Here is a 19,413-nt window from a genome sequence, read left to right as displayed (position 1 = left end):
GTGAGCAGCCAGGAAGGGCAAGGCAGGGCTTCAGCCCTTGAATGTCCCCCCTGAAGGAGCAGTTCCCCCTTGCTGCCCACTCCCCTTTGCTCCAGGCATCAGGGCCACATCTGACCAGCACAGTTGGGGCCATGCGGGTGCCTGGGCCCACAAGTCTGCCCTCAAAGCTTTCCTTTGGGGTGGCCTCCAAGACAAAGGGGTACAGAGGGGTGTGGGTGCGCATCCCTCCCATTGCTGCCCCATGCCCAGCCCCACCCCAGGCTAAGGACTCCAAGGATGGGGATCCCCCCTCCATGCCCCACTCCAGGGTCCAACCACCCCTCCTGGGGAAAGGCTTGTCCTACTGTCTAACAGGAACTTTCCAGGTACAACCCATGCCTCAGTGTCTCACCCCATCCCTGGGCTCCCTGAGAAGTAGGGCTGTGGCTTCCCTGCCCACCTCCAGCTTGGATGGATTTGGGTTCCCACAGAGGTGCTGGCACCTTGTGATTGCAGCATCCCAGCTCCAAGCCCCCACATGTGCTTGCCCAAACCTGCCTGCCAAAATAACCCCTCACTCCGTCAGGGGAGATTTAGGGGGCCAGGGCAAATTGCACTCCATATCCCTCCTCTGGTGTTTGCACCACCACCCCTTGCCTGTAGGACATGGCGGGGGGGGTGTGTGCGCGCTTGCAGCCCCGTGTCAGGGGTGCCAGAGCTCCAGTGGCCCTGGGCTGCCCGGATGAGGCCAGGGCCACTACCGCACCATACCCACTCGCTGTCTGCTCAGAGGGACCCTGTGCTGGCTGGTACCTGGGTGAGAGCCTGGTGCCAGGTCAGGCCAGCGCGGATTGTCAGGGGACAGCTGGGAGGACTGGGATGCCTGCAAGAGCCACAAATCCATCCTGGAGCCTAGCCAGAGGTGAGTGTCCCAGAGGGGACAGCCCCTCCACACCGCGGGGACATGCCTGTGGGGGGACAAAGGGTTGCTGGCAGTGATGCTGCAGGATGCTGCCTTTGCCACTCATAATGCTTGTAGCTCATGCTGCTGTGGACAGGTCCCAGAGACAGGGGACACATGCCAGCCTGGCTGCGTCCCTGCTCCACCTCACAGCATCCCTGCCTGCCCCAACACTGCTTGGGCCCCCCAAACCCCTGCTGAGTGACAGGGTGGGAACAGGTGGGGACATGCTTAGGGCAGCTGCAGCCCACACAGGTTGGCCCTGGGGGGCTATTTCAGGGCATGAGCTCAGTGCCAGCAGCTGGGAGGGCTCCAGACACATTCCCAGCCATACTGCACGCCAAGCGTTGCTGCTTCCCCACCAGTAGGCTGCTGGTGACCGGGGGTCCCCCACCTGCACCCCCATAGCACCCTACCCAGGGATATTTTTGGCTGGTGGCAGGAGTAAGGCCAGGAGCCTGTCCAGTCCCCCCCAAAGCCCAAATCGCCCAGCAACAAAATCCCTAGGGCCCCCTTGCGCAGCAGTAGCCCCCCTGGCAGCACCTGTGAGGGCCAGCACATGGCTGGCAGTGGGGGTCTGGCCCACTGGGTGCCTGGGGCTGGACATGCCTCAAATATTTTCCATGTTGTATAAGCACCCACACAGCATCCTCCCCCCTTGCCAGGAGGGCAGGTGCCCATGGGCGCCCCTGCCCACCAGCCCCCTCTTTCTCCTAGGTGGTCCCATTGATACGGAAAGTAGGGAGACCAGATTTTATTGCTGAACGTGTCTTTCCAAGGAGACATCGACACCCCCCAGCCCAGAGCCTCAGGGGGGAGCTGGTTTCCTCCAATGTTTAATAGGAGAAGCTTAATAAATGAATGTTGAAAACTGCAGGCTCAATACTAGAGAAATGGAAAAGTTACAAAAATACTGCAGATCTTGGAAAATGATGCAGGCACTTGGGAAGGAGGAAGAGGGCAGATCTGGCTGGGGCCAAGAGGGAGGGGAAAGCCCAGTGGGAAGGCAAAGAACAGCTCCAGGGGCAAACCCATCGCATTCCCCCACCCCTAGTAGAGGCAGTGCAGCTTCCAGCCCCGTCACTCCCAGGAGGGGCCCAGGCTGAAGAAGATGGCCATGGGAGGGGGAGGGCTTGGTGCCTCCCAGGGAAGCTAGGGAGGAAGAGAAAGAAGAGGAGGAGGAAGAGGGAGATTCATCCAGCAATAAGCCATTGGAGGTGAAAGGCGGCTCTGTGCAAGAGCTCAGCAAGGGACCACGCTGCTCCCTGCACCCCATCACGCAGGAGAGGGCAAGCCAACCTGCCTCTCCCCTCCCACGCAGAGGAGAGAGAAGGAGCACAAGTGGGAATGACAAAGGCACACAGAAACATCCCCTGCACTGGGGAGCTCTCCAGCCCCCCACCCTGGGGGTGGTGGGTCAGCCCTGAGCCGATGCAGCCCTGGCTCCCACCCCAGCCAGGCCCCCTCCATGTGCTCTGGCTGCGCCCTGGGTGCGCGTGGGAAGGTGGGCTGGGCGGTGAAGCAGAGTTGCTGGTGCAGCGCCAGCAAGTGGCAGCTGGGTTAGTCCCAGCGCTCTGGGTGCAGGCAGAGCTCTGGTCTAGCCCAGGCAGCCCTTCACTCCTATCTTAAATAGGAGCAAGTGGGTGGGTGGGCGGCAGTCTGTGTGGTGAGCGGTGGGAGGGCACGGGGCTCAGTTCTGCTCCTCATCCCACAGCTCTGAGGGCAGGAACTTGTACTGCTGCTGCCGGATCATGGCCAGCTTCTTCCGCGCCTCCTCCAGCTCCCGCTCCTTGCACAGCATTTCCTCTTGGGCTGCGATGATCTGCCGGGAGAGCATGGCAAGCGCCCCGAGGTCACAACTGCCTCCGTCAGGGATGGCCAGAGCCTCTGCCGTGGCAATGCTGAGCCCAGAGCCAGGTTCTTGGGCTGCCACTTCCCCCCCTGCATCACAGCCACAGCCTCCCTAGGCTGGCATGTCCCTACAGTGGGACTGCGGTCCTTTGGAGATAACGGGGAGCAGCAGAGCTCCCGGGGCTCAGCCCCACACACCCTGTGGAGGGTCTCAGCTGCAAGCCCATGGCCAGGAGGCAGCACTGGGGACCTGTGGCAGCCCATACCAGGCAGCTCTCACCCCTTACCTAATGCTCTGCCCTTCACCCATGTCCTGGACACTGGGATGGTGCAGTCACCACACCAAGGAGAAGCCAGGGTGTTACACTCCTGGGAACGTGCACGGTCACTGGCTGTGCCTGCTGCTACACATGGTAGGATGAGGGTGAAGCCATGGTGTTTAATTGGCGCTGTGTGGGATGGGTGCACCTGCAGCATTTTTTTGAGGCTCTCCAGAGACATGCCCCGTGCTGGTGGGTGGTAGGACATGCTCCTGAGACAGGCGCAACACAGGCTGTGGTGGCAGCCAGAGCCACCCCTGCTCCATGAGAGCGGCCCCACTTCTCACCTGTGCAATTCCCCCGACCATCTTCTCCTTCACCACCACTGTCTCACTGTGGTACTGGAAGGCAGCTGCCTTCTGTGCTGCCCTCACCAGATTGTCTGATGCTCTTCACCGCATTGCCGGCAACCTGCAGAGGGGAAGAGGGGGAGCAGCAGCCTAAGTCCCAGCCCCAGGGCATGACTGCTGCCTGGGGGGGGTGTGAAGGAACCCCTGACCCAGGCCAGGCTGGCAGGCAGGAGAGGCAGCTGGGCATGTGTTGTGGTTTAGCCCCAGCCAGCAACTAAGCACCACGCAGCCGCTCGCTCACTCCCCCTACCCCGATGGGATGGGGGAGAGAATTGAAGGAGTAAGAGTGAGAAACACTCCTGGGTTGAGATAAGAACAGTTTAATAATTGAAATAAAGTAAAATAGTAATGCTAATAGTAACAGTATAATAATGATAATAATAATAATGATACACGAAACAAGTGATGCACAATGCAGTTGCTCACCACCCGCCGACCGATACCCAGACAGTTCCCGAGCAGCGATCGCTGCTCCCTGGCCACCCCCCCCCAGTTTATATACTGAGCATGACGTCATATGGTATGGAATAGCCCTTTGGTCAGTTTGGATCAACTATTCTGGCTGTGCCCCCTCCCAGTTTCTTGTGCGCCTGGCAGAGCATGGGAAGCTGAAAAAGTCCTTGACTAGCATAAGCAGTACTCAGCAACAACTAAAAACATCAGCATGTTATCAACATTCTTCTCCTACTAAATCCAAAACACAGCACTATGCCTGCTACTAGGAAGAAAATTAACTCTATCCCAGCCGAAACCAGGACAGCATGCTAGGATCTGCAGGCAGGGATTCCTTTACATGGCTCGCTGCCGCGCCACTACAACCCACTCATGACCATTTCAGGCGTTGCTGCTCCCAGCTGGGCTCTGGCTCCCATCTGAGCTGTGGGGCAGTGACTGGGGGGCAGCCCTGCTGACCCTCCCCAGCCCTTGGCCCCAAGGGACCAGTGCTGGGACCCTGTGTTAACCCCCCAACACGTGGGCATTAACCTCTTGTGTTCCATGGCCTCTGAGGATTAAGGGTGCTACAAAACATGCCCCCCAAACATTAACCTCTTGAACACCAGGGATCCAGTGCACACATTTCAGGCATTTCCATGCCAGTTCATCAGCTGTGAATGCCCCTGGGCTCAGCAGTCCAGCATCACACATACATCTGGCATGCAGTAGCAGTAAAGTCCAAGCTACCTGGAGCCTGCACCCCAACAAGCTCCCCGGAGCCTGCACCCCAACAAGCTCCCCACTGATACACACAGGCAGGGAGCGTGAGCCTTGGGGAGACACCTCTGCTGTGGAGGGCCCCATCCTGAAAGTCCCACATGCCCTCACCCCATTCCCACCCACCTCTCAAGCAGCCAGGAGGAGGCAGTTGGGGCTGGAGGGCAGCCTGGGACTCAGCTGGAGCCGCTTCATGGCCTCTGAGTCATGATCAGCCTTCACCTTGCAGGCCACCAGGAGCTGTGCTGTGGAGGCAGCCACCTGCTTGGCTGCAGAGATGAGCTTCTCCTCGCTGGCGTGGCCCTGCAACCGCTGCATTGGCAGCTTCACACAGGTTGTTGGTGGCAACAGCCACCATGCGTGCCTGTGGTGAGAGAGGCTGTCAGAGGGGGTGCAGGAGCCTCCTCTGGAGAGGATATGCCCAGACCGGCCCCAAGGAGGTTGTGGGACATGGGATGGGGATGACCAGCTTCCATGCCATGTCTCAGCTGGTGGGAGAGGGAGCAAGAAGCGAGGCTGCTTCTTCCATGGAGAAGCACACAGGCAGAGCATCCTCATCTTTGCAGCAGGAGCTGAGAGGAGGGTCCCCCCCATCCCACAGGCATGACCTTGATACTCACAGCTGAAATGAGTCCCTGGGACCACTGTCCGTCATCCACTGCATTGGCAGGGATGGCACCCACCTGTGAGGCAGGAGAGGAGGAGGAGTGAGGCTCACTGCCCCGCACACCCCTTGCCACGGGGCCTGAGGGCTGCAAGCAGCCCCAGGAAAAGGGAGAGCCCACCACAGCCCTAGATTTTCTTTCCCCCTTTCAGCCTTACCTTTCCTTGGGCCACTAATTCTCGCTGGGCTGCTGAGGCTGCCTTCACCAGGGCGCTCGTGGCTGCAGCAATGGATTTGGCAGCTTCCAGGATCTGCTCCTCAAAGTTCAGGCTCTCATCTGCTTGCTGCAGGCAAAAGCAGGGCTTAAGTCCCAGGCAGGGGCACTGGGACAGATGGGGCAGAGCAGGAAGATGGCTGCAGGGGGCTGAGGGAAGCACATATAGAGCTGGATTAAAGGCCATGGGGTACAGGAGGGTGCGGGCTGCCTGAGGAAGGTCCATCTGGGGATGTGGGAGGCAGCAGGAGCGCAGGAAGAGAGACTGGCTGTTGGATGGGGCTTCCCAAGCGTGATCCTTCACATCTGGCCGAGGCCCAGGCAGGAGAGCCCCAGCCTACCCCAAGCTGAGCATGGGGCTCAGCTGGGGTTCAGCACCACTACACCTTGGGCTTGGCCCTTGGTTTCAGCTGCTCCAGCTTCTTGGCTGAAGCCTCAATGGCAGCCGCTGCCCCCAGCAGCTCATTCTCAGTGATGACTGTGGGGTCTTCTGGGTCAACCCACTCCGTCCCTAGAAAAACCAGGAAGCAAGGCACATTAAACCTGCATGCAACCTCATTTCTGACTTGCCCTACCTCCTCCAGCAGCTGCTGAACCCTCCACCCTAATCTCAGTCCTTAGTCCTGCCCCCTTGAGCAGGACCTTTCCTTACCTTTCATGGCCTCGGCTGCTTGAATGAGCTCGGTGACGGAGCTGGCCACATGCTTGGAGTAGCCTGCCAGCTGCTGCTTCAGCTTGTGAGTTGGCTTCTGCAGGATCTGTGGGGAAGGAGCAGAGGTAAGCACCTGGAAAAGGGGGGGGCCCACTGGCCTGTTCGGGGTGCGCTCCCCAGGGAAGGAGAGTGGGATCCCCCAGCCCCACTGCAGGTGTGTATGTATTGGGCATTGTCTACAATGCTTCCTTGAGTGACCCTGTCTGGTCTCCTCTTGCCTGAGGATGGGATGAGCATCCACAGCTTCTGGGACATCTTGTAGACACAAGTCCCTCAGTGCAAGTCTTCCTCAGTGCAAGCACTCAGTGGCTACCCCCTCCAGGATTTCTGCCCCCCAACCATCCCCACCCCCCCAAAAAAAAAAAAAAAAAAAGAGAAGTATTTCAAGCTCCAGAAGCATTTCCCCCTCAGTGTCCCCATTTTGGAGGTTTGTCTGCAAACATACAAACACAAGCTGGGCAAGGGGGGTACCCTGGAGCCACATCCCAGCCCAGGAGGGCTGGCCCCACCAGCACAAGGTGGCAGGCAGAGCCACAGGGGTCCTTCACCAGGGCAGGCATGCACATACTATGGCACATGCGTATGCACACATGCAGGGTCTATATGCACAAGCAGAGCTCACTGCTGGCCCGACTCACACCGCACAGGCAGCAGCCACCCCATCAGTTAGAGCAGGTGTGAGTACACATGCACACGCACACATGGACCCTGGGGTCCTTGCAGACACACCCAAGTGCCACCCCAGCACCGGGCTGGGCACACAGACATGCCGTGAGCAAGGCTCATGCTGAGGTTAGACACCGGCAGGCACCCCAATGTTGCCTTAGTCACCAGCTGACAGGGAGGGAGGGAGGGAGAAGAGAGAGAAGGCAGCAGTGAATGCCCCAGCTGGGAAACATGGGTGCTGGGGATGGGGAGCACAGGAAGGTGGGTGCTCTCTGGTGGGGGGTGAAGGGCAGCCAAGAGGAGAGGTGGGAATGAAGGATCAGAGGCCCTGGGTGGGGAGCCATGCTGCCAGCGTTAGCTCATACTTCAGCCTTGGCAGGGCCAGGGGAGCCAGGGCACCCAGAGGAGGCTGGCTGCCCAGACCCAGGGGCTCCTGGGGCTGGAGGAGCCACCTACACCCAGAGCAGCCACAGAGCCACTCTCCTCCTCACCCCCCTTTGCACCTTATTTCTCCCCACCCTGAATTGCTTCACTGTGGTTTTCAGCCACCGGATCTCTCTGCTTTTGAAGAGAGAGACCTAATCGTTACCAAGTCCCTGTGGAGGTTTGAATTCCTTCCCCTCCCCAATGAAATATGCAGGCTTTCCCACTCTTCTGCTGGGAGCCATGTTTTCCATCCCAAGTCAAATAACCCCCTTTCTCAAACCCTAACCATGCTTGTTCACGCTCCATGCAAGGTGCTAGTTCCCATGTGGACCCAATGTACAGCAATGGTCTTGCTGCTGCCAGGGAGTGAGGCAGCATCGCATCTGCCATCTCCCTTCCTATTCCCCTACATCCTTCCTGCTCATGGCTTTCCAGGAACCTGCTGCCCTCTGATAAATGTGACCCACGTGCTTCATTCCTGCCTTTGCAGGCCAGAGTGCTGTGGAGGCTGGGGGGGTTGTGACTTTATTCTGGACTCGTTTGTGTGGGGCCATCCCAGCAAAGTCACTAGAGCTGCATGTGGCTCGGAGTCCCCAAGCTGATGGCACACAGTGACAGACGGTTTGCCCTCATAACCGCATCCAGACAAAATGCCACATTAAGTCTGCTGTCTGCTCCAATGACATGTTTAAAACTGCTGGATGATCTCTATCGGGAGCTGAAGGCAGCCTAGAAGCTATGAGGTTACTAAGATGCACCTCCAGTGAATGTTTCAGGGGATGTACCACATGTATGATATTCAAGAGATGCCACATGGCAGCTGGACGGTTACACCCAAAATACAGCAGAACAGCGTGTTCCTGCAACTAGGCTGACCTCAGGCACTGCCGCAGTAAGTCATTAGCCCAATCATCTGTTAACAACAGGTCAGCCAGAGAATTTTTCCTTAGCACTACAGCCTTGGCTTCGATAACAGTCACCGAGGTGAAGGGCTCCGGAGCGGACGCTTGTTCCGGGGCACCCTTGCTAAGGCGGCAAAAAGCGCAGGGCGAGAGCAGGCAGCCCAGCCCCCTGCCTAGAGCAGGGAAGAGCGGGAAAGGGCGAGCTGCTGACGTGCAGCAGCTCTGACGCAGCATGGGCGGGGACAGGAGTGATGGCGCCCAAACCCCCCACCACCTATAAAAGCAGCCCCCAGGGAGCGCGAACGATCAGGACTGGTAAACAGGGCGTAGCGCATCAGTTTGCGTGGACAGGGCGTGCGGGGAAGGGCAAGTGTCCCCCCCCTAGTTCCAAAGGGGCACTCAGGCAGTGGTCATCGCCCTCCCAGGAGAATACCTGGCAGCTATGGTTACCACTCGCCCGAAAGCCTCCACCAGAAGGAATGCGACGACCCAGACGGAGCCCATCTCAAGTGCATGTACACCAATGCACGCAGCATGGGCAACAAACAGGAGGAGCTGGAAGCCCTTGTGCAGCAGGATGGCTATGACATAGTCGCCATCACGGAAACGTGGTGGGACGACTCTCATGACTGGAGTGCTGCATTGGATGGCTATAAGCTCTTCAGAAGGGATAGGCAGGGAAGGAGAGGCGGTGGGGTGGCTCTGTATGTTAGGGAGTGTTTTGATTGTATAGAGCTCGACAGTGGTGATGATAAGGTCGAGTGCTTATGGGTAAGGATGAGGGGGAAGGCCAACAAGGCAGATGTACTGTTGGGAGTCTGCTACAGACCACCCAACCAGGATGTAGAGATAGATGAAGCGTTCTACAAGTGGCTGGCAGAAGTCTCGCAGTCTCCAGCCCTTGTTCTTGTGGGGGACTTCAACTTGCCGGACATCTGCTGGAAATACCACACAGCAGAGAGGCAACAGTCTCGGAAGTTCCTAGAGTGTGTGGAGGATAACTTTCTGATGCAGCTGGTAAGCGAGCCTACCAGGGGAGGTGCCTCGCTTGACCTGCTGTTTACAAACAGAGAAGGGCTTGTGGGAGATGTCGTGGTCGGAGGCCGTCTTGGGCTTAGTGACCACGATATGATAGAGTTCTCGATTCTTGGTGATGTAAAGAGGAGGGGCAGCAAAACTGTTACCATGGACCTCCGGAGGGCAGACTTTGGCCTGTTCAGGACCCTGGTTGGGAAAGTCCCTTGGGAGGCAGTCCTGAAAGGCAAAGGGGTCCAGGAAGGCTGGGTGTTCTTCAAGAAGGAAATCTTAAGGGCGCAGGAGCAGGCTGTCCCCGTGTGCTGTAAGACCAACCGGCGGGGAAGATGACCGGCCTGGCTGAACAGGGAGCTTTTGCTGGGACTCAGGGGAAAAAAGGACAGTCTACCACCTTTGGAAGAAGGGGCGGGCAACTCAGGAGGTGTACAGGGATCTTGTTAGGTCATGCAGGGAGGAAATTAGAAAAGCAAAAGCCCAGCTAGAACTCAATCTGGCCACTGTTGTAAGAGATAATAAAAAATGTTTTTATAAGTATATCAACAATAAAAGGAGAGCCAAGGAGAATCTCCATCCTTTGCTGGATGCGGGGGGGAACATTGTCACCAAGGATGAGGAAAAGGCTGAGCTACTTAATGCCTTCTTTGCCTCTGCCTTTAATAGCCAGACCAGTCATCCCCAGGGTATTCAGCCCCCTGAGCTGGGAGACAGGGACGGGGAGCAGAATGGAGCCCCCATAATCCAGGAGGAAGCAGTTAATGACCTGCTACACCACCTGGATGCTCATAAGTCTATGGGGCCAGATGGGATCCACTCGAGAGTACTGAGGGAGCTGGCAGAGGAGCTCACCAAGCCACTCTCCATCATCTATCAGCAGTCCTGGTTAACAGGGGAGGTCCCTGATGACTGGAGGCTTGCCAATGTGACACCCATCTACAAGAAGGGCCGGAAGGAGGACCCGGGGAACTACAGGCCTGTCAGCCTGACCTCGGTGCCGGGAAAGATTATGGAGTGGTTCATCTTGAGTGAACTCAACAGGCAAGTGCAGGTCAACCAGGGGATCAGGCCCAGCCAGCATGGGTTCATGAAAGGCAGGTCCTGCTTGACCAACCTGATCTCCTTTTATGACCTGGTGACCCGCCTGGTGGATGAAGGAAAGGCTGTGGATGTCATTTACCTGGACTTCAGTAAAGCCTTTGACACAGTCTCCCATAATATTCTCCTAAGGAAGCTGGTGGCTCATGGCTTGGACGGGCGTAGTCTTCGCTGGATAAAAAACTGGTTGGGTGGCCGAGCCCAGAGAGTAGTGGTGAATGGAGTTAAGTCCAGTTGGCGGCCGGTCACGAGCGACGTTCCCCAGGGCTCAGTTTTGGGGCCAGCCTTGTTTAATATCTTTATCGATGATCTGGATGAGGGGATTGAGTGCACCCTCACTAAGTTTGCAGATGACACCAAACTGGGTGGGAGTGTCGATCTGCTGGAGGGTAGGATGGCCCTGCAGAGGGACCTGGACAGGCTGGACCGATGGGCCGAGGCCAACTGTATGAGGTTTAACAAGGCCAAGTGCTGGGTCCTGCACTTGGGTCACAACAACCCCATGCAACGCTACAGGCTTGGGGAAGAGTGGCTGGAAAGCTGCCTGGCTGAAAAGGACCTGGGGGTGTTGGTAGACAGCCAGCTGAACATGAGCCAGCAGTGTGCCCAGGTGGCCAAGAAGGCCAACAGCATCCTGGCTTGTATCAGGAACAGTGTGGCCAGCAGGAGCAGGGAGGTGATTGTCCCCCTGTATTCGGCGCTGCTGAGGCCGCATCTGGAATACTGTGTCCAGTTTTGGGCCCCTCAATACAAGAAAGACATTGAGGTGCTGGAGCATGTTCAGAGAAGGGCAACGAAGCTGGTGAAGGGTCTGGAGCACAGGCCTTATGAGGAGTGGCTGAGGGAACTGGGGTTGTTTAGTCTGGAGGAGACTGAGGGGTGACCTTATTGCTCTCTACAACTGCCTGAAAGGAGGTTGTAGTGAGGTGGGTGTTGGTCTCTTCTCCCAAGTAGTTAGCGATAGGACAAGAGGAAATGGGCTCAAGCTGCGCCAGGGGAGGTTTAGATTGGATATTAGGAAAATTTTCTTCACAGAAAGGGTAGTCAAGCATTGGAACAGGCTGCCCAGAGAGGTGGTGGAGTCACCATCCCTGGAAGTGTTCAAAAAACGGGTAGACGTGGCACTTTGGGACATGGTTTAGTCTAGTCTACTCTTAATTGGTTTAGTGTGGACTTGGTAATGTTAGGTTAATGGTTGGACTGGATGATCTTAAAGGTCTTTTCCAACCTAAACGATTCTATGATTCTAACTTAAGTGCGGCTAAATCATCTTCCAGACAGACATTTGATCTAGATGCAGAGGACTGAAAACTCACTGTTCCCCTTGGAACTGTACCCCAGTGGTTACCTCCTTTGGATAAAACCATCCTTTGACCTCCCCTCCACCCAGCTTCAATTTCTAGCCATTGATTCCTGCCCACCTTCTCTTTGTGCTGCCAGCGCTGGTTACCCTCTGCCTAAAGGGGCTTATTCCCTGTGGGAAACCACAGTCTGAGCTCCACTGCCTTGTATCTGGTGAACCTGAATGGCACACTCTTACCAAGCCCTTCTAACCAGCTTAGTGAAACCCTGCTGCAGAGGTGACTCGCCCTCAGTCTTTGTCCTGACCCCAGGTTCGAGGGCTCTTGTAGCTCTGCGGGTGTAGGTCTGTGCGTCCCTCCAGTGCCTTTGACTCCACCTCTGTGATCTCGCCAAGAATGCAAACTGCTGGGAGGATCTCACTGGATCCTTTCTACCACTCTCTTGGTTAATCTGGTCTTAATTTGCTTCTTGTAAACTACACTCATCTTGTAGGACAGTTAATTAAAGCAGCCAGCTGAAGTCCTCAGGACTAAGCTAGAGGAAGACTGGATCAAAAGGGTACAACTGGTGCTTGCAGTCATCACCTCTGCCATCACGGGGCACTGCTCCTCTCCCACTGGCTGAAGTCTCTTATTCCCACCACGCTCACTGGAAGCCGCTTCAGGATTTTGCTCCTGTGTTGTCGAATTTCCAGCTTCCACCTGTTTACAGCCAGTTAATCTCCATCTGTTGTTAGCCAAATACCTTTCTTCAGAGCCTGTTCATCTCTCCGACATCTGCTTCCATGGCAGGGGCTCAGCCATGTGCTGTGCCAGCACAGCCAGTGAAGGGGGCTGTGCAAAGACCTCAGTGGGAGGAGGTGCAGAACCCAGAGGACCTTGGGGGTTTGGGAGCACCCTGGCATCCACGGGCAGCCTCTGCCCACCCTGGGAACCGGGGCAGGGACACTCACCACCAGCACATGCTCCAGCAGCTCCAGGTAGCCATTGGTGCACTCATTGCCAAAGCGCAGCGCCCGCTGCTGCACGTCCCTGCTCACCTCTGGGTGGTAGGTGGCTTCCTGAAACCCGGAGACAGTGAACCCCAATTCATATCCAGGCACCTCCCCTGCAGGGTACACGCTGCACCCCACAAACACATGCTAGACCCACAGCCCCTACTGACCCCTGCTGTACCTTGCATGCATGCAGCATATCCGCAATGGCGCAGCGGCTCAGGTTTGCTGTGGCGATGACGTCCTCCTGCCGACATGAGTTGCCAGTGGCCACCGCTTTGGCCATGGCCATCGTAATGCCTTTCGTCATACGGATGAAGTCCTCCGGGGTGGAGACCTTGGCAAGAGGCACAGGGGAGGAGAAGACCTGCAAGGCGAGAGGTGGCAGTGAGGTGTGGGGGCAGCCGGCGGGTGGGACAGCAGCCACGCCACTGCGGCTGTACTCACTGCCAGCTCTTGGCGTATGTGCTCTATCGTGGCCTCCAGCGCCTGCGTTCCCTTGGTGGCCTCGTCCTCGATGGCCTTCACAGTCTTCAGCAAGGAAGTGACATTCGTCATCATCACCTATGGAAGGGAGAAGAGCACCAGGTGAAGCCCCATGCAAGCTCTGGGCTGCTGCCAGCACCTGTCCCTCCCTCGTGGTTTGGTCCAAAACTGCCCCATCCCCATACTCCACTCACACCACCTCATCTTGTTCTCCCATCAATGCCTCCTCTGCATGTTGTGCTCCACCTTTTATGTGCCCCTTCCTACCCCCTTGCCCTGACTGCCCCCCAGTTGTCCTCCCACCCCCAGGCAGGCAGAGAAGCCCCCCTGCCCCATCCCCTCCTTCCCATCACGTCCAGCTCAGACCTTGGCAGAGTTCTTCAGCTGGTAGACAGCAGGGTCATCCCCAACTTTGCCAGCAGCTGCCTTGGTGGCACTGATCAGGTCCCCAAGTGCCTTGGCCACATCCTTCACAGCATTGATCAGGACCACCTGGGGGAGAACAAGACCAGGGCAACAGCTTGGCTATGGTTACACTCAGGCTGGGGCTGGTGTGGCCCAGCAGTGGGAAATTTGGACACCCCAGGGCACACAGTATACACGGAGTCCAGCTCAGCCAGCACCAGCCAAAGCCCAACCAGCCCTCTCCACAACACGCAGAGTCCAGCCCAGAGCACCACACAACACCTTCAACCCTCAGCCCCTTCAAGCAAGCTATGAGCAGCCTCTGTTCACCCCACACACCCCATCCCACCTGAGTCTCCGGGTCTTCAGATCCCAGGCTGGCAGCACCCAGCTTCACCACTTCCACCAGGTGGGTGATGGTGGACACTGAGGACTGGGCAGCCTGGGCTAGCTTCTCCTGGCTGGCTATGGCATTCTGCACCAGCACCTTGGTGTCCTCCACCAGTGCCTTGGCTGTCTTCAAGATGCCCTCCCTAGGGAGAAGAAGAGAATCAGAGAGGACACAGGCCTCTGCACATGCTCCTTGGGGTGTAGAGAGACTCTAGACCCTGCCTTCTGTATGTATGAGCTGGAGGGGAAACAGAGCCAGCATGACCTGAACTTGCAGCTCTCCTTGGGGCTGGTCCACAGCTCAGAAAGACAGGAGACTGCAGGACACGGCCTGCCCCCCTGTCTCTGGCTGAGCAGAGGCTGGACGAGGCACCCAGGTACCTGTGGTTAGTGAAGATCTCTCAGTTCTCCCGATTGAGGGTTCCTGCCGTGGCAAACATGATGGTGGTATCGAGGTCAGCAATGATGCCAGAGATGGCGCTGGCTGCTGTGATGCAGGCTTGTGTCCCGTGGTTCCCAGCCTGTAGGGCTGCCAGCATGTGAGACACCTGCAGGGTATGAGCAGGGTGACTGGGGTAGCAGAGCAGGTTCAGGCAACCCCTACCGCACACCTCCTCTGACACCTCCCCTGACACCTCCCCAGGACGGAGCTGCTTCACACCAAGGAGGGGAATTGGGAATCATGTGGTCTGGACACCCCTTCTTAGCTTCCATATTTTTACCTTGTACCTATTGTGTTTGGGGGTCCAGGAGATATTGGACTCTGTTAGTTTCCAAATGAATAAGGTTTGCACGATGGGCATCAGAACATCGCAGCTCATTCCTTCTTTAACTGCTCAACTCAATTTCTGTACTTGGGCAAGCACTCATAGGAGAACATGTTTCCTGATGGAAAGCAATCTTGGAAAGGAAGGACCTGCAGGAGGGCCCTGAGCATGCAGACACATGCCAGGCACTACGAACAAGTGTTTGTTTTGCTTTTGTAACCTTGCTTACAAGCATTACTGCTCTATCCTTATCAACTAGAGTTTTTTAGCCATTATTTTTGTCTGTTATTCAAAAGTGTGCTCTTTAGATTGACTGACAGACAGGATGCTTTCCACCATGACAGCAAAAGGTACAGGAGAGATCAATCACCCAGCATGAGCTGCAGGCTGGCTAGAGACGCAGCAAATGCTACATCCACCACTGCAAGAGCTGATTTGGAGGGCCTTGGGCTGCCACCAGTGCGTAGATTAGTCTTCCCTGGCAGGACATCATCGGCATGTCAGCAGGCAGCACCTGGATGTCGCACTCACCCATCACAGCACCAGCTGCTGTTACAAGTGCCTGGAGAGGGGGATCCATCCTCCACCCCATCAGCTGAATCAGGCCAGGGCAAGCATGGCTGAGAGAGTCGACAGAGCCCAACAGGACCAGGGGAGAACCCATCGCAGTGGCTCCAAGGGCACGTGGCTCAATTCAGCATCCCTCCCACCTCGCCATGCCATCACACCTCTCTCTGGGCTGCTCACCTTCTCAGAAACCTTGTGCACGCTCTCTATCAGCTCCTTCTTGGTGTAGGCATCGCTGGGGCTGCACTGCAGGGCTCCAGCCTTAGTGACCAGGGCAGCACAGCTGTGACCCAGCTCCTGCACCCGGCACTTGATGTGGGAGCCGATCTAGAGGGGAACATGTGTGTGAGAGCGCCAGCAGGGAACTAAGCCCTGCATCTGTGATACCCGCTGGGAAACACCAGCCACCCCCACCCAGCTCCTCTCTCCCAGTCCTCCCAACTCAGGAGGAAAAAGGAAACACGGCTTTACTCTGCATTTCCACACCGTGTTGCAAGGGAGGTCTGAATGCTGCCTGCCCCCAGCTCCAATGGGAAGTTTGAGTGCCCCCGTCCTCTGCTCTCATGCCCCAGCAGATCCTGCTCTGCCCCATGGCACACCCCACGCTCGCACCTCCTCATTCTCGGCGGTGAGTGCAGCCGGCTTGGCCTCTTGTGCCAGCTGCCCATAGTCGTTGGTGAGCTGGTTGGCCAGTATGCCCAGCTCATTTGGGTTGGTGGTGGATTTAGTGACCTGCCAATGGAAGAAGAGCAGGAGGTAGAGGGGCCCTACACTGGGACAGGCAAGCAAGGAGGGTGGCTGCCCTGCCTGGGTGGCAGGCACCGCTTTCTATGGTGACAGGCTTGCTTGCACCCACCATCTCCTGCACAGTCACTGCGATGGCCTTAGCAGTCTTCACCATCGTGGTCTGGTAGTCCACAAAGGTCCCCTCTGGCTCGCCCATCGGCCCCTCATCCAGCTGCAAGAGACCATCAGGAGAGTCTGGCTCCAGCCCCAGCCCAGAGACCTTGTAGGGTTTGACTGACTCTTCCTCTCCTCCACCCACAGCCCTAGCCGGGTCCTCTCTGTGCTCCCCTCACCTGGTTGACGGCCTGGGTGATGGAGTCCACCATGCCCCCCACAACACCCGAAGCGCTGGCTGCCTCGTTCAGGGTGGTGGTCAGGTCCTCCACCGCTTCCTTCATCATCTGCATGGCCTCCTCCAGAGCCTCCTGGGTGTGGGCAGCTTGCTGCAAAGATGAGCCAGAGTAAGGGAAAACAGGCAGCAGCTCCCCTCCCACCGGGGATGCCGCACACTTACAGCAGCCCCAGCCAGGCTTCCATATCTGGCATACGCGTATGTGGCACCCACGCATGAAGGGGAGCATGCTGTTGACATGTGCCCCTCCTGCTCACCTTTGGGTTCCCACCGGCCTCCTTGGCCGTATACAGCATCTGCAGGGCGGACTCAGCCAACGTTTTGGTCTGGTCCAGGAGGTTCATCTGCTGCTGGTGGTTGAGTGTTTTGGAGGCAGTGCCAATAGCCGCTATAATGAGAGGCTCAAAGTACTGAGCCATCTGGGACACCTAGGGAAGAGCAGCATCAGCGCCAGCAGCTTCCAGCCCCAGCTGCCTCATGCCTCTCCTCCTGCCGCGAGCTCCTCCACGTGCACCGAGTGCCTCGTCAGAAGCTCCCCATCCCCGTCCCCACATTACCTTGTGCCCCAGCTGTGAGGCCTCGGCCCGTGCCGTGCTGGCCACAGGCTCGATCAGGTTGCTGATCTCCTGAACAGCCGTGATCATCTGGTTGTGCAAAGCCTGTCGCAGAGAGGGCATCGCATGAGGCTGCAGTGGGGTCGGGGTCACTGTGTGCTGCTGGGAGCCAGGGGGAAGGACATCCGCCCCAGCTGAGCTTGCAGCAGCATGTCCTCAACCCACCTCGTGGGAGATATCTTCTCGGGGGGCCAGCTGCTGGCTGATGGCAGCGAGGGAGGCCTGGTCCATCTCCCGCATGCATCTGTTCAGCACCTTGATGGCCTCATCACACTCCCGCTGTCCTGGAGCTTTGTCCCTGCGTGACAGATGGATCAGCCTGGCGCTAGCAGGCGCTATGCCACCCCTTCACCCCTGGCCTCAGCTGGTGCTGGCGAGGGGCAGGACCCCTTTCTCCTAGGCTGGGGGCAACCCGGTGTCAGAGCCCAGGCACACCGGCACGCGTCCCCATCAACCTGTGTCAGGGCTGGAGGAGCAGCTCCCGTACAGGACGAGGGATGGCATCTTCCATCCCATCCCTTGCCTCCCCCCGGCAGCGGCCGAGGAGAAGATGAGCCAAAACATTCCTGGGGATGCTCACTTGGAGTAAGCCTGAGCAGAGATACCCACCAGTGGGAACAGGGCCATGGCCAAGTGGGCAGGACTTGCCTCAGCTCATGTTGGTGATCAACTTCTTGATGGAGTCTGAGACGATGCGAGAGTGGCTGGCCAGCACCGACCACTGCGGTGGGTCCTTGGGGTAGACAGCCAGAGAGTGGGCGGTCTGGATGAGGCCGGCAGAGCTCTCCAGCATGGTCTTGGCTGAAGAGACAATGGGCTCCACGGCTCTGCACCCCTGCATGGGGAGACAATGGGCTGGTGACGCACACAAGGGACTGTGCGTGGGAAGTTACCCCCTCCCTCTCTCATGACCCTCACCCCAGAGCAGCCCCTCGAAGCCCAAGGCTTGCTGCCACCTCTCCATCACCCCCCCCCCCACCAAGCTCCAGCCCCACACTGGGGCCCCATCCAAAGCTCGGGGGAGGCACAGCTCCTCCCCACCCTTCAGCAGCCCCCATCACAGCTGGGCCATTCCCTCCCTACCCCTGCAGCATCCTACCTCCAGGCTGATCTGGGAAGGAACGGTGGCAAACTCCGGGTTGGAGGCAAAGGCTGTCAGGTTATCCACAGCCTCTATGAGAGGGGTGGTGGCGGCATGGCACTGCTCCTGGTTCTCTTTGCTGAATGCGCCATCCAGGGCCTGGCACAAAGAGACTGGGACAGTTACCAGCCCCCACAATGACCAAAATCCCATCCCCAACACAGCACCCCAGCAGGGAGACCACACCTTATAGAATCATAGAATCACAGAATCGTTTAGGTTGGAAAAGACCTTTAAGATCATCCAGTCCAACCATTAACCCAACATTACCAAGTCCACACTAAACCAATTAAAAGTAGACTAGACTAAACCATGTCCCAAAGTGCCACGTCTACCCGTTTTTTGAACACTTCCAGGGATGGTGACTCTACCACCTCTCTGGGCAGCCTGTTCCAATGCTTGACTACCCTCTCCGTAAAGAAATTTTTCCTAATATCCAAATTAAACCTCCCCTGACACAGCTTGAGGCCATTTCCTCTCGTCCTATCGCTGACTACATGGAAGAAGAGACCAACACCCACCTCACTACAACCTCCTTTCAGGTAGTTGTAGAGAGCAATAATGTCTCCCCTCAGCCTCCTCTTCTCTAGGCTAACCAACCCCAGTTCCCTCAGCCACTCCTCATAAGGCCTGTGCTCCAGACCCTTTACCAGCTTCGTTGCCCTTCTCTGAACACGCTCCAGAGCCTCAATGTCTTTCTTGTATTGAGGGGCCCAAAACTGGACATAGTATTCCAGGTGCGGCCTGAGCAGCGCCGAGTACAGGGGGACAATCACCTCCCTGCTCCTGCTGGCCACACTATTCCTGATACAAGCCAGGATGCTGTTGGCCTTCTTGGCCACCTGGGCACACTGCTGGCTCATGTTCAGCTGGCTGTCTACCAACACCCCCAGGTCCTTTTCCGCCAGGCAACTTTCCAGCCACTCTTCCCCAAGCCTGTAGCGTTGCATGGGGTTGTTGTGACCCAAGTGCAGGACCCGGCACTTGGCCTTGTTAAACCTCATACAGTTGGCCTCGGCCCATCGGTCCAGCCTGTCCAGGTCCCTCTGCAGGGCCATCCTACCCTCCAGCAGATCGACACTCCCACCCAGTTTGGTGTCATCTGCAAACTTAGTGAGGGTGCACTCAATCCCCTCATCCAGATCATCGATAAAGATATTAAACAAGGCTGGCCCCAAAACTGAGCCCTGGGGAACGTCGCTCGTGACCGGCCGCCAACTGGACT

General features: G+C 57.3%; 1 protein-coding gene across 1 annotated transcript in view; it reads right to left on the bottom strand.

The window, feature by feature from the left end:
• Window positions 1–2,630: 2,630 nt before the first annotated feature.
• Window positions 2,631–19,413, bottom strand: part of LOC142596436 (talin-1-like) — a 30,844-nt gene continuing 14,061 nt past the window's right edge. The window contains 24 exon segments of the mRNA XM_075725533.1: window positions 2,631–2,762; window positions 3,399–3,499; window positions 4,775–4,801; window positions 4,850–4,979; window positions 4,981–5,037; window positions 5,294–5,356; window positions 5,496–5,621; window positions 5,938–6,062; window positions 6,204–6,309; window positions 12,639–12,746; window positions 12,862–13,047; window positions 13,128–13,244; window positions 13,533–13,658; window positions 13,921–14,104; window positions 14,343–14,509; window positions 15,476–15,622; window positions 15,908–16,027; window positions 16,152–16,253; window positions 16,375–16,524; window positions 16,691–16,861; window positions 16,991–17,092; window positions 17,213–17,345; window positions 17,692–17,882; window positions 18,147–18,287. Coding sequence (XP_075581648.1) covers window positions 2,631–2,762; window positions 3,399–3,499; window positions 4,775–4,801; window positions 4,850–4,979; window positions 4,981–5,037; window positions 5,294–5,356; window positions 5,496–5,621; window positions 5,938–6,062; window positions 6,204–6,309; window positions 12,639–12,746; window positions 12,862–13,047; window positions 13,128–13,244; window positions 13,533–13,658; window positions 13,921–14,104; window positions 14,343–14,509; window positions 15,476–15,622; window positions 15,908–16,027; window positions 16,152–16,253; window positions 16,375–16,524; window positions 16,691–16,861; window positions 16,991–17,092; window positions 17,213–17,345; window positions 17,692–17,882; window positions 18,147–18,287 — 3,012 coding nt within the window.

This window comes from Pelecanus crispus, chromosome W (assembly GCF_030463565.1).
Source record: "Pelecanus crispus isolate bPelCri1 chromosome W, bPelCri1.pri, whole genome shotgun sequence".
In the NCBI taxonomy this organism is placed as follows: domain Eukaryota; kingdom Metazoa; phylum Chordata; class Aves; order Pelecaniformes; family Pelecanidae; genus Pelecanus; species Pelecanus crispus.
This window is presented reverse-complemented; position numbering and strand designations above follow the sequence as displayed.